Source organism: Bos taurus, unplaced genomic scaffold (assembly GCF_002263795.3).
Source record: "Bos taurus isolate L1 Dominette 01449 registration number 42190680 breed Hereford unplaced genomic scaffold, ARS-UCD2.0 Leftover_ScbfJmS_2297, whole genome shotgun sequence".
Lineage (NCBI taxonomy): Eukaryota > Metazoa > Chordata > Mammalia > Artiodactyla > Bovidae > Bos > Bos taurus.
In genome coordinates this window covers 11710-25148 of record NW_020191371.1, presented here as the reverse complement: position 1 = coordinate 25148, position 13439 = coordinate 11710, and the positions used below count along the sequence as shown (strand labels likewise).

Genomic DNA, 13439 nt, shown 5'->3' with positions numbered 1-13439 from the left:
AAGTGATGACCTTAGATTTTTCCTACTCCATGATCACATTTTGGTTCATTTAAAATCTCAAAGTCACACATCCACTGTGTAACACTCACATGCACTACAGGGTAAATATACCTGGATCTTTTTTTCCAACACAACTCTTCCTGAACTGTGTAACTTCAAAGCCAGTTTTGGGAAAGTGGACTCTAAGAGCTCTGATCACTAGGTCACAGGATGTATGTCTGGGCCAGGACACCAGGGGGCCATCCAAAGCCATTCCTGTGGGTCTGCAGCTATGAGATCTGAGATGAGTCCCCTGGTGCTTCCTGGTGCTTTCTGCTCAGGGTTCCCAGCTGTGACCTCCCATCCCCAAGCCCCACACAACCCCGCCTCTGATCACCCACTGGACTCCTTAGGGCACAGGAAGCTGACCCAGGTCCCAGAGGTGATCAGAGCATTGTGGGGGTGGTGTGGGAAGGACGGTCATTTGCATGAAAGGCCACTCCCCCTCTCAGCATATGAAGAGGGGAAGGAGTGCTGTGGGGATGCTCTGCTCAGCTGTGGGGCCACAGACGGCGGGACGCCCTGACCATGTCCACCATGGCCTGGTCCCCTCTGCTCCTCACCCTGGTCGCTCTCTGCACAGGTGACTGGATGCGGGGACAGGGGAGAGGTCTTGGAAAGACACACATGCTGTGCTCCCTGCTATCGTGTCTGGACCCCAGAGTCACCATCTCTGTCTCTCTCCCTTCTAGGATCCTGGGCCCAGGCTGTGCTGACTCAGCCATCCTCCGTGTCCGGCTCCCTGGGCCAGAGGGTCTCCATCACCTGCTCTGGAAGCAGCAACAACATCGGTAGTTATGGTGTGGGCTGGTACCAACAGGTCCCAGGATCGGGCCTCAGAACCATCATCTATGGTAGTAGCAGTCGACCCTCGGGGGTCCCCGACCGATTCTCCGGCTCCAAGTCTGGCAACACAGCCACCCTGACCATCAGCTCGCTCCAGGCTGAGGACGAGGCGGATTATTTCTGTGCAACTGCTGACTACAGTAGCAGTACTGTCACAGTGCTCCAGGCCAGGGGGGAAGTGAGACAAAAACCTGCTCTCCCCCAAGTCACGGGCCCTCTCGGGCTGAAGCATCTTCTGCCAATGCAGACATTTCTGTTGTTTGGTTTGATTTAAAACGTGGGTCTGAGCCCCACACCAGGAAATTGGTCTGGGAAATCCTTTCAGTTCTTCTTCATTCTGCGCCCTCACCAAGGCTTTGCTTTTGACAACCACATTTTATATGAATATCTGAAGTTGAGCAGAAGGCCCTGAATGCCAGAGGCAGGTTCTGGCAGACAGAGTCCATGACGGTCAGGTCAGAACCAGAGAGACAGCGTCCAGCTGCGTCTGATTCAGGACACCTCAGGTCCTCGGCTGTCCTTGGGCTGAGGTGAGGCCCAGGCTGCTGCTCCTGCCTTTCCTGTGACCGCCTCTGAGGCTCCCCCAGGGCTCCAGGCCTGCGGGGGACTAGACCAGGATTCCTGTCAAACTGTGGGAGTGGGGCAGCTCAGGGGTTTCCTGCTCAGGCTCTGCTGGACCTTCTGCTGCTGCTGCCCCACCCTGGGTCCAGGTCATCGAGGGCTCTGCCCTTGCATGGAGGCTCCTCTCTCCCCTCTGTCCTCAAATCCGCCCCCACCCCGCCCCCACAGCAGCCCATTCCCAGGAGAGGGTCTCAAAGGACACAGAAAATCTGTCTCCCATCACTGGGACACGGGTCTGTTAGTCTCTATCTCATGGTCCGAATTGGGGGTCCATCAACGTCTCTCAGCCCTGGCAGGACCCCCACGCCATGGCCCTCTCCTGCACAGGGAGCAGGTCCTGCTCTCAGCCTGCTCTGACCCCTCGTGGTGTCCAGGGCTCAGGCAGGGGGGACTCAGCCAGGGTCGGTGACTCCATGGACGCTCAGCCACACTCACCTGCCTGGGAACAGCAACACTGTTGGCACTAAGGGGGCAACTTGGCTGCCAGCTCAGTCGTGCTGAGTCCCAAGCTCCTGACACAGGAGTCACAATCCGCCCGCAGGGTCTCAGCGAGGCTGGAGGGCTCCGAGTCAGGTGGGGCCCAGCCCGAGGACAAGGCTGATTGTTCCTGCTCAGCTGGGACTCAGCCCTGCTGCTCAAAGGAGGCCTCACCCAGGGGGAACTGACCCCAAACCCTGAGCTCCCGGCCTCACCCGAAAGTGGGGTCACGGAGCACAGGTCACACGCCTGTGTCCTGCTCCCTGTCACTCCCCTTTCACACACATGTGCGGGGTCTGCACATTGGCTGCCTGGGCTGTGGGGCCACAGTTAACGGTGATGTATTTTGGAATAAATGGGATTATTCCTTCTAATTCTCCCTTTTCCCTTAAGCCTTAAATTTGCCTTATCCTCAATTTTCATACACAAAAAATGACATATTTTCCACTGTGTCAGAGGAACCTTGCTTAATAGGCTCCAAATCAAGCAGTTTGGACCTTTGGCTGGTGGAATCGGGCCTCAGACACAGCTACTGAGAAAGGAACACAATTACCGCTCATTGTGGGAGGCGGACGCTGTAGCAGCATCTCAGAAATGGACATAAATTCGTACTTCATTTCACGCAGTGAGAATAAGAATGGAGGGGCCACACTTCACAACTTACTGCACATATTTCCTCCGAAGCCCCTCCCCTGCTCTTCCTGTTCCTCTGCTCCATGTAAGAGCATAAGGGGAAGGTAAATCCAGAATACTCCATGAGATTCCCACTGACTTGTACAGACTCGTGATCATTTTAAGTTCTGATCATAACTCACGTGTTTTTCTAATATTTTCATTTGGTATTTCGGGAGAATCTTAATTTAATGGTTGTATTGTTAACTTTCTTCTAAACAGTTGCAAGTAGATTGAGGACACCCCTGTTTATTAATTGTTTCTCAGAGGAGAGGCTAGCTTAGCCCCTAGAGCTGGTGCTGCTGTGAGTGACCGCACCGCAGCCCTGAGGCCCTGGACTGTGGTGACCGGGAATGGTTTCAGGGCCTGTGTGTGGGGAGACCCCTGTCCCCTCACAGACCACAGCTGACTCTGTGGCTCCCTGCACCCTGCGCAGTGACATCAGTGTCGGCCACTCTGCTCTTACTGGAACCAGCAGAAGCCAGCGAGCCCTCCTCGGTCCTCCGGTCCTACCACTGAGACTCCAGTAAGAATCAGGCTCCGGGGTCCCCCGTGGGTTTTCTGGATCCAAAGATGCCTCGGCCAATGTAGGGCTCCTGCTCTTCTCTGGGCTGCAGCCCGAGGACGAGGCTGACTCTGACCGTGCAGGCTGGTGCAACAGGGCTTCTCAGAGCGACACAGGTAGACGGGAAACTGGGACGAGAGCCTCAGCCTGTCAGGGGCTTGTTCTTAGAGAACCGTCATGTGTTAAACAATACCCCAGAATCCATTAATCCTTGAGGTATGTTCTGGTTCATAGTACAACTGTACTACTCCCAGTTGTACAGTCAGTTTTGCTGAAGTCTCAGAAAATGTAAACGGATTCTGATACCACTGAAGTGTGATCAAGTGAGTCGTGGAGCTGAGCGCCCTCACTTGAGATCAGGTGCAGGACATTTGCCCAGATGCGCCTTCAGCAGAGCCCGTGGACCATCCTGGCAGGCACATCGTCCCCCAGGGTGTGAACCCTGCTCCTGAAGGGGCAGAGCAGAGAGCGTGAGGAGTGAGGGGCACCGCTAATACATCGCAGGAGGCAGGGAAGCCGGGGAGTGGTTGCCTGACCCACAGGTGCTGGCTCTGTCCTGCCCTCCCCTCCTCTCCTCTCCACCCCATTGCAGCATTTCCTACTTCAGGGTTGGGGTGGTCTGTGGACTGTCCGGAGCAGGGGCACCCCAAGATGTGCCCGTGTCCCTCTGCTTGTGATGCCCCGATGAGCCCAGATCCAAGAGCCCCACGGCCTGTAGAACAATCAGTGGGGAAGCGGGGATCACCATGGCAATGATGAAAAGGGATTCCAGGCAAAGTCCCTGTCTTTGTGACCGATGGCAGACATGAGGGACACTGAGGGGTTAAGCCCTGTTCTCTGCCTCCTGGTGGGTCCACACCCGGTCCTTGATCACTCTGGACCCCAGCCTGGTGAGGAGGCTGGTCATCAGTGTCACAGAGTTCAGCACTAACCACAGCCACAGGGAATCCCCGTGTGATGGGGATGTCTGATGAAAGCTTGCCCTCTACTCCCTTGTGGACCCATCACTGCCCTGACCCTGCCTGTGACATCACCAGTGCTGGTTCAGGTCTCTGCTCTCACTTGTGCTATTAAATCCAGGCAGTCTCACCTCTCATCCAGGTCCATCATTATGGGGTCCACGAAACTGTCCCTTTTTCACTCTGGTCTTCATATACAAGCAGAATGCCCATGTGCCCAGATACACAGGGTCCCTCACAGGTACTGAGCAGGATGTCGAGGAAGCAGAAGTCCAGTATCTGTGTCCTGGAGCCCCAGGGGGCCTCTCTTACCCCCTGCAAGTTCCTCTCCTGCTCCAGGCTTTGTGCTCTGCCCTGAACCCTGACCCTTAGGGAAGCTGGGTCCTCCCTTTCCCTGGGGATTGCTGCCTCAAGAGCCCTCTTCTCCAGGTACTGGGGGACCCTCCCTGTTAGGATGTGGCTCTCAGACTCCTCACTTGCTCATTTCCTCCTCTTTTGCCTCATGAACTCTCCCCCTTTTTCCTTCCTGGTTCCTTGTTTGAGATGATATTCGATAAATGTCACTATTTTGGACACAGACCTTATAAACTCACCTCCATTAAATCTATGGATTCTACAATTGAAGGTTAGAACATTGGACTTCACCATGTTCAATGAAGATCAGGTAATAGTCATAAGGGTTTCTCAACCAGAGATGAAACAGGAGCCCAGATAAGGATGAGATTCCCATTTATAGGCATAATCTTTTATATCAAACATTTAATATGGAAAGATTATAAAATTAGACTAAAAACATCTTTAAATATCTGAGTCAAAAAGAAGTACTGTGTGAGGAACCATGATCAAGGGTAAATGAGAACCCCTGGAAGTGACCAAGAAGGGATTTGTTGTTCCTGAGCGCCTCCTATTCTTGCAAAGAGAGAAATAAGAACACAGCCATGCAGTCTGGGCTGGGAAGGTCCCGGGAGGTCCTGCAAATTCAACCTTGACGACCCTATCAAGCTGGGAAGGAAACTCAGACAGAATCTTGAACAGGCACCACCCACGGCATGCTGGGAGTTTGAACCCTAGAAACTCAGGTTCGGGTGGTTGTGTTCTGGCAGTGAACCCACGAGCTAGGCAATGCACCCTCAGACATAAGGGAATCCTGAAATTCATTAGTGTATCAGCATACCATACAGGAGTCTGAGGTCATTCAGATTCAGTTCAGTCGCTCAGTCATGTCTGACTCTTTGTGACCCCATGAATCGCAAGCACGCCAGGCCTCCCTGTCCATCACCAACTCCCGGAGTTCACCCAAACTCATGTGCATCTAGTCGGTGATGCCATCCAGTCATCTCATCCTCTGTCATCCCCTTCTCCTTCTCCCCAATCCTTCCCAGCATCAGGGTCTTTTCCATGAGTCAAACTCTTCACATGAGGTGGCCAAAGTATTGGAGTTTCAGCTTCAGCATCAGTCCTTCCAGTGAACACCCAGGACTGGTCTCCTTTAGGATGGACTGGTTGGATCTCTCATTAGGTACCTGGAAAAATCAATGACCAGGCCCAAACTAGACGACGGCGACTCATTCTACTGCCCTGGGCAGTGACATCAGGAAGACCCAACTGCAAGTGTGAGAAAGCCCTTCAGGAGGCTGTGGTGTGAAGCGCGGAAGGAGGAGGTCTGAGTCCAGCAGGGGGCGCTGTGGGTCTGTCCGGAGAGCCCAGGGTCCTGGCCAGGCAGGCTGGCACCTCCTCCCTTGGCTCTTGCCCACGTGGGCAGCAGGGTCCTCACTGGAGGATGACGTCCTGCACCGGGGCCCCCAGGGGACACGGCAGCTCTCAGCTCAGAGCCACAGGCTTGCCTCTCAGTTCCCGCTGCTCTGTCGTGGGGTCCAGTGCCCAGACCTGAACTCCAACCAAGGACAGAGGGACGGTCATACAACAAAAATGAACTTCCTTCAGGAACCTCGACCTCCGGGGATACCTGGACAGGGGATGAGAGACCCCTGCAGAGGCTGCCCCATTGCCCACAGAACGCCCGGGTGTTCCCCGTGGATGAGGGATGCAGGCAAGGACCCTCTGTCATCATCGGTGTCATTTAAAAACGTTCCCTGTTGTGTTATTTGGCAATTTCAACATTTTGAATTGAACCATGGAAAACTGATATTGTGTCAGTTTTTGTGGCTCCTTACTCGTTCCTTCCCGTTATATTAATACTTATATTAACACTTGTGACATGAAATATATGGAATTACAAGCTCCGCCACCTGTCATCAATATGTTCCTATAATAAGAAAAGAATTCAGTAGGAACACATATTTTTCACCTCTATGAGTTGAGGTTCTCAAGCACCTCTGACAAAAATCATGTGGATTTTATTAAACAGCTACTTTATCAACAAATATAACAAGAATGCAAAATAAGAAGAGCATTTACAATTTATGTCAAAGAAACAAGAGGTGAACAAGACTTTCCCATCTCTTCCACACACGTTACTTGAGGTGTCTGAGCTCCTTCTCCTCCTCGTTGCCCCCACACCCCTCCTCCGTCCCGGGTCCATCGGCTCCACCCAGAACCACAGGGAAGGGAGTTTTACAAGGTCCACGATGCTCACCACACCTGCCTCTTCACACACGCGGGTTTTTCTATTTCTGATGATGAGACATGTATTCCAACTTTGTTGGAACTGAACTTGCCAGCTGTCATCATTGCATGACGAGATGGTGACGTTTTTACCCCTAAAATCTACAGTTCTACTGAAGCTAATCCACACTGTTCATATCTTTTTACAGCACAGGAGGCTTGTCACCGCAACCTGGCCGTGTGGCTCTGCATGTCACCACCCCTGCCCAGGTCCCCCCACCGCCGGGACTAGAGACACTTTACAAGACTGTATTCCAGGGCGACCGCTCACCCTTCACAGCAGACACAGGCTCCGGATTTCCCTGCTCGCTCAGGGCTGGAGGAGGAGGAGGGACCAGCACCGCACAGACGGGGGGGGACTCAGGGTTCCCTGAGAAGACAGAGAGTATTCTAAAGACGGGCTCAGGTGTGGAAAGGCTGGATTATTGCGGCAAGAGAGACAGACTTGCAAACTCCTCCTTCAGGCTCAGACACTCCGGGGAGAGATAGAGGGCCGAGGTCACCAGGTCACGGGGGCACTTTTGCTGAAAGACGTCGCCCCATCTCTCAGGGCTCCTCCCTGTGCTGTCTGTGCTCTGCGTGAGTCCAGCATCTGCCTCCTTCAAGTCCCCCCACCCCAGGACCTCAGTGACCTGGGCAGGGAGAGGAGGGAAGTGATTTGCATGAGCGCCTCCTCCTCCTGACGGGGTGGAGGTATGAAAGGCCCAGAACCCCACCTCCAGCCCAGGAGGCTCAGGAGGTTGCGTCCTGCGAGGGTCCCCACCATGGCCTGGATGCTGCTTCTGCTCGGGCTGCTCGCTTATGGCTCAGGTCAGGGGCCGGGACTCTGCAGCCTTGGGGCACCTCCAAGCAGAGTCTCAGGGCACTTCATCTCCATAACAACCGCTTTCTCTCTTCTGTCTCTCTTAGGGGTAGAAGCTCAGATTGTGATCCAGGAACCGTCACTGTCGGTGTCTCCAGGAGGGACGGTCACCCTCACCTGTGGACTGAGCTCTGGGTCAGTCACTACTTACAACGAACCCAGCTGGTACCAGCAGACCCCAGGCCAGGCTCCCAGAAATGTTATCTACAACACAAACACCCGCGCCTCTGGGGTCCCTGATCGCTTCTCTGCCTCCATCTCTGGGAACAAAGCCACCCTCACCATCACGGGGGCCCAGCCCGAGGACGAGGCTGAGTATCACTGCTTGCTGTACCAGGGCAGTGGTAGTTACAGCTGCACAGTGATGGGACCCCATGGGGAAGTGGTATTAAAACCTGCCCATGTGCTCGGAGGGTCAGCCTTTAGAGGCAGGAGAGGCAGGAGAGGATGGAAGTGGTCAGCACCCCTGTGGGGAAGGAGGCTCTGGATCCATCTCCTGTCCCGTGGTACACGGCCCCGTGCCTCCTGCAGTCTCTCCCCGGGTGTGTCCAGGTCTCCAAGAGGACCCCTCAGCCCATAATGGGGTGGCTCAGCTGCCCATTTTGTAAACAACATTGAGACTCAGAGACCCTGGCACAGCCAGCATGACCCTTCTTGTTCTAAGAATTTTAAGAGACATACTCAATTTCGTTAACTTGATGATGCAGAATAAAGTAATCCCTAAACACTTCTTTACATGTGTGCAATCGTCTGATCCACAGAACACGTGCTGATCTGATTATACGCCACGTACTCCCAGTCATCGCACTGAAGCTCATCGTGGAAAGAAGCTTTAAAATCCTCCAAGTTGGATACTGTCCTAGACAGTTCCTGCTCTGCGAATGCCTTTCCCCAGACTTTTAGGCATTTTTGTTTTCAGTCATTACTTAATCAGATCTGGCATAGTTTTAATACTTTAAATGCAATATTAGATTTCCATGAATTTCCTTGATGACCACATCGGTAGATTTTTAAATATACATCGTTGTTGTTTTTGTTCAGTCGCCCAGTCACGTCTGACTCTTTGCGACCCATGGACTTCAGCATGCCAGGCCTTCCTGTCCCTCACCATCTCCCAGAGCGTGCCCAAGTTCTAGTCCATTGCATCGGTGAGGCTGCACAGCCATCTCATCCTCTGATGCCCTCTTCTCCTTCTGCCGTCATTATTTCCCAGCATAAGGGACTTTTCCAATGAATCGTCTGTTCACATCAGATGTCCAAAATGCTGGAGCTTCAGCTTCAGGATCAGTCCTTGCAGTGAATATTCAGGGTTGATCTCCCTTAAGCTTGACTGGTTTGATGCCTTTGCTGTCCAAGAGACTTTCAGGATTCTTATCCAGCACCGCAGTTCGAAGGCATCAGTTCTTTGGTGTTCTGGCTTCTTTAGCATCCAGCTCTCACAGCCATACGTGACAAACTGGAAAGAAAGACAGCCTTCACTATACGCGCTTTTTTTCGGTGGGTTATGTCTCTGCTTTTCAGTAGACTGTTTAGGTTTATCATCGCTTTCCTGACAAGAAGCAATTGTCGTCTAATTTCATGGCTGCACTCCCCATCCACAGTGATTTTGGAAGCCCAAGAAGAGGAAATCGGGTAACTGCTTCCACCTTTCCCTTACTATTTGCCATGAAGTAAGGGGGCTGGATGCCATGATGACAGTTGTTTTCTCTTTTCTTTATATTTAGCCTTAAGCCGGCTCTTTCACTCTTCCTCCTGAGAGAATGACAGACAGAAAGGCTAGGGATCACAAGTGGAAGGAAATAGATGGCAAGTGTCAGACTCTTTTTCCCTCTTTAAATTGGCAGGAAGAGACCAAACTACAAGTGTCAGCAAGTCTCCCTTCTCTATACAACTTAAAGGAGGTTCTGTTAAATTCTGTGTTGCCATGATGACACCTGGTTCCACCTGCACTTAACTTTTCTCAAGGCTTGAGCTAGCTAATGCGTGCTTCTTGTGGAAATATTTTTCTTTAAGCCTATGTTAATGAACTATACATTTCCTTGGAGATCTAACCTATCTTCACGATGCATGTCAATGGTTCCATGGCCTGGGATGACTCATCTTGTGCCCACACTATCTCGAAATGCATGTGTGGGTGAGTGGCCTGGTGCAACTCTCAGTTTTGAAGCATTTCTTTTCTCTACTGAGCAGTTTGCTAATAGCTATATAACTCCTTGCTAAAAACTAGCAAGGGGGCACTCCTTCTGCCCCCTTCTAATGATTATCTCAGAAACTTTCTCTATCTCTTTATACTTAAATAAAACTTTATTTACACAAAAAATTTCTGAGTGATCAAAGCCATGTCCATGGCTCCGGGTCAAATTCCTCTCTCTGGAGGCCAAGAATCCTGGCATCGTTCAGAGCTGCTAGTAACAACCGTTTCATTGCTTTCACCCTCATCAAGGGGCTCCTTAGTTCCTCTTCATTTTCTGCCATTAGTGTGATGTCATCAGCCTATCTGAGGTTGCTGATGTTTTTCCCACCTATCCTGATTTGGGCTTGTAACTCATCCAGCCTGGCATTTCTCATGATGTGCTCAGCATATAGATTAAACAAACAGGGTGACAGCAAAACGGAATGTTTCCTCCCATATCAGTAAAGAAAGGGTCTTAGAGTCATCAGCAATTGCACCCACCATGGACTCTGACCTGGTGAGCCCTGAAGGAACTCAGGAGGAAAAGATTGCCTGCCATTTAGCAACTGTTCCCTGATGGTTCAGCTGGCAAAGAATCCATCAGCAATGTGGGAGACCTGGGTTCGATCCCTGGGTTGGGCAGATCCCCTGGAGAAGGGAAAGGCTACCCACTCCAGTATTGTGGCCTGGAGAGTTCCTTGGACTGTACAGTCCTTGGGGTCACAAACAGTCGGGCACGACTTTCACTGGCACTTTCACTTTTCAAGCTTTTAGGCTTCCTTGTGGCTCAGGGTTCCCTTGTGGCTCAGCCGTAAAGAATATGCCTGCAATATGGAGAAGACCGAGGTCCAACCACTGCGTTGGGAAGATCCCCCAGTGAAGGGAAGGGCTACCTACTTGAGTATTCTGGCCATGATTGATTCCAGGGACTGTATAATCCATGGGATCACAGAGAGTCGGACACGACTGAATGACTTTCACTTTCAACAGGTATCAGACTGCAGCCACTCCCTAAGGTGAGTCCAGAAAAGTTCAGAATGTGAAAAACACAGGCTATTGGCTCCAAATAGCTGAGGTGCATGTCAAAGGAACGACGTCAGTGAGACCAGACTTTGCATCTTCCCATATGTAGAAAAGTGCTAAATATGTGTATATTTGGGGTATCTGGTTTTCTTTGAATTTACAAAGAAAACATTTTGACTTTCAGACTGCCTGCCCTTTGTTGTACAACCTCTGTAAAACCTGGTCCCTCCTCCAATCTCCTCAGAGCAACTCTCAGGCTGGGTTACTTGAGATGCTGGCTCCGTGTCCTAAATACTAAAAACTTTCCACTGAATCAAGTGTAACCTCTCAACTGTATGGTTGTATGTTTATCTTTTCAGTCAACAACAGACACACTCATATTGATCATGGACACCTCAGTTCCCAGATCTGTGTGCCCCTCCATGAATCAGGGGTCAGTGTGGTGCTCCCCCAGCCAGCCTCAGAGCTGCCTTCACTCAGAAATCACTTAGACCCTGAAGCCAAGCTCCCTCGGGTCCTGCGACCTGCTCTCCTCAGAGCTGCCTCAGACTCCCCCTCACTGTGAGCTTCCTCAGAGCCCTCCCTCCTAGCTTTCCCTCAGAGCTTCCCTCGATCAGCCTCACCTCAGGGGCTTGTCTCCTTCAAGTCTCCCACTGAGCCTCTGTCCCTCAGAGCCGAGCAGAATCGGAACCCTTTGGAGCTACTTGGCAGGTCGGAATGTGCTTTGTACAGGATTCGGTGTGCCAAGGGGACAATGCTTCGTCGGAATTGTTCCAACATTCTCAAGTGGAAATGGAACCTCACCCCCACTTTGCTGGCATTTGGCCATGAGGATGGGGAGGTCCTTTGCTCAAAAGGAGGAACCCTGCTGAATGGGTTTCATGTCCTTAAACAAGGGACCCCAAAGAGGTCCTTCTCCCTCGGCCATGGGAGGACATGGTCAGATAATGGCCCTGTGTGGACCAGGAACAGAATTCAAATGAGACCCCCAAGCTGCCACCAATTGACTTTGGACGCTCCAGCCTCCAGAACTGTGAGCCTGCGTCTGTTCTGTATAAACCACCCGGTCTGAGGTCCTTTGTTAAAGACCCAGAGAAGCAGGCCTGGTGAGGGCAGCAGTGGCCCAGAAGCCGTCACGGTCAGTGTGTCCAGGAGGCACGGTCACCCTCACCTGTGGACTGAGCTCTGGGTCGGTCACTACAGGTAACCACCCAGCTGGTTCCAGCAGACCCCAGTGCAGCCTCCCGGAACTGTCAACTACAACACCAACACCCGTCCCTCTGGGGTCCCTGGTAACTTCTCTGGCTCCTCCTCTGGGAGCAGATCTGCCCTCACCATCACAGGAGACCAGTCCGAGGACAAAGCCAACTATCACTGTGCTCTGGGAGCTAGTAGTTAAAATCCCGCAGTGATGTAACCGCACGGTGAGGAACTACAAACACCTGCCCTTGTGCTCAGAGGGCTCAGCGCTTAGTGGCAGGAGAGGCAGAGCCCAGGCGGGAGTGGTCAGCACCCACATGGAAGGGAGGCTCTGGGCCCGTCTCCTGTCTGGTGGCTCATGGCAGCGTGTCTCCTCCCATCTCTCCCAGGGTGTGTCCATCTCTCCAAGGGGACCCCACTCTGCCCATGTTTTTGGGAATGAGGCTTGGCTCCACAGTGAGGCTCAGATCCCCGACAACTACCAGTAAGACTCTTCTTGTTACTCAAATCACACCAAGAGATATACACTATCATGAACTTGATCTTGCAGACAAATTAATATTTCATTTGCCTGAAGGGGCACCCCAAAGTACTGGGATTTCTAGAAATCCCAGTTCCCAAATAGAGCTCCTGAATCACAAGCTTTTTTGATGGCAGGAATACATGAGTTAACACAAGGCACCTCCCACACCCAAATTACTTAGAAACATGAAATTTCCAGAAGTAGATTGACATCTATTTCTGTGAAATTACCCCCTGAGAATTGCCTTAAAAATTCAGCCTAGTCATGTTACTTTCCCAGGCACACATTAATTCCCAATTCAGATCAAATCCAAAAACCCCACAAACACATTTCTATCTGAAACATGGGGTGAATTTCTTTCTTGATTTCAAAATAAGATGGAAATTGGAAGGAATTTGCAGAAAGTATGCTGTCTAAGGACACACTAGAGGCTCATGGGATCATGCTCCTGAAAGACACCTTATTTCAGAACTGGCTCCAAAAATCCCGCACTCCCCCACTGACTCCCGGGTGCTGCATGCCAGGTTGTGGCTGTGCTTCCTCAACCTGTGGAACGCCCCCAGGGTCCCGCCCCTGGAAACAGCAATGGGCTGGGAGATGGAGCAGAAACAAGGGGAGACCGAGCGAGGGGAAAAGCAGGCTCGTGTGCACCCCGTCCCCTCTGCTGTTGACTGTGGGGCCAGAAAGACCTGAGCCTTGACCCCAGCTGGGCCATCAGTGCTGAATGTGAGGCCGGTGCAGGTGGCTGGCACTGTGGTCACCCCCTCCCTCCTGGTGTCCCCGAGACGTCGGAGCCCGGGGAGCTGAGCGTCCATGAACTGTGTAGCACAGGAGGCCGCTATGCCCGGCTCCCC

At 52.1% G+C, this 13439-nt stretch overlaps 2 gene segments (V, D, J or C); both read left to right on the top strand.

The window, feature by feature from the left end:
- Positions 1-519: 519 nt before the first annotated feature.
- LOC112445656 (immunoglobulin lambda variable 1-40-like) lies at positions 520-3174 on the top strand. The segment is given in 3 exon segments: positions 520-622; positions 732-1097; positions 3092-3174. Coding segments are annotated over 3 exon segments (504 nt in total).
- Positions 3175-7543: 4369 nt separating this feature from the next.
- Positions 7544-8327, top strand: LOC112445655 (immunoglobulin lambda variable 8-61-like). The segment is given in 2 exon segments: positions 7544-7614; positions 7714-8327. Coding segments are annotated over 2 exon segments (579 nt in total).
- Positions 8328-13439: the final 5112 nt, after the last annotated feature.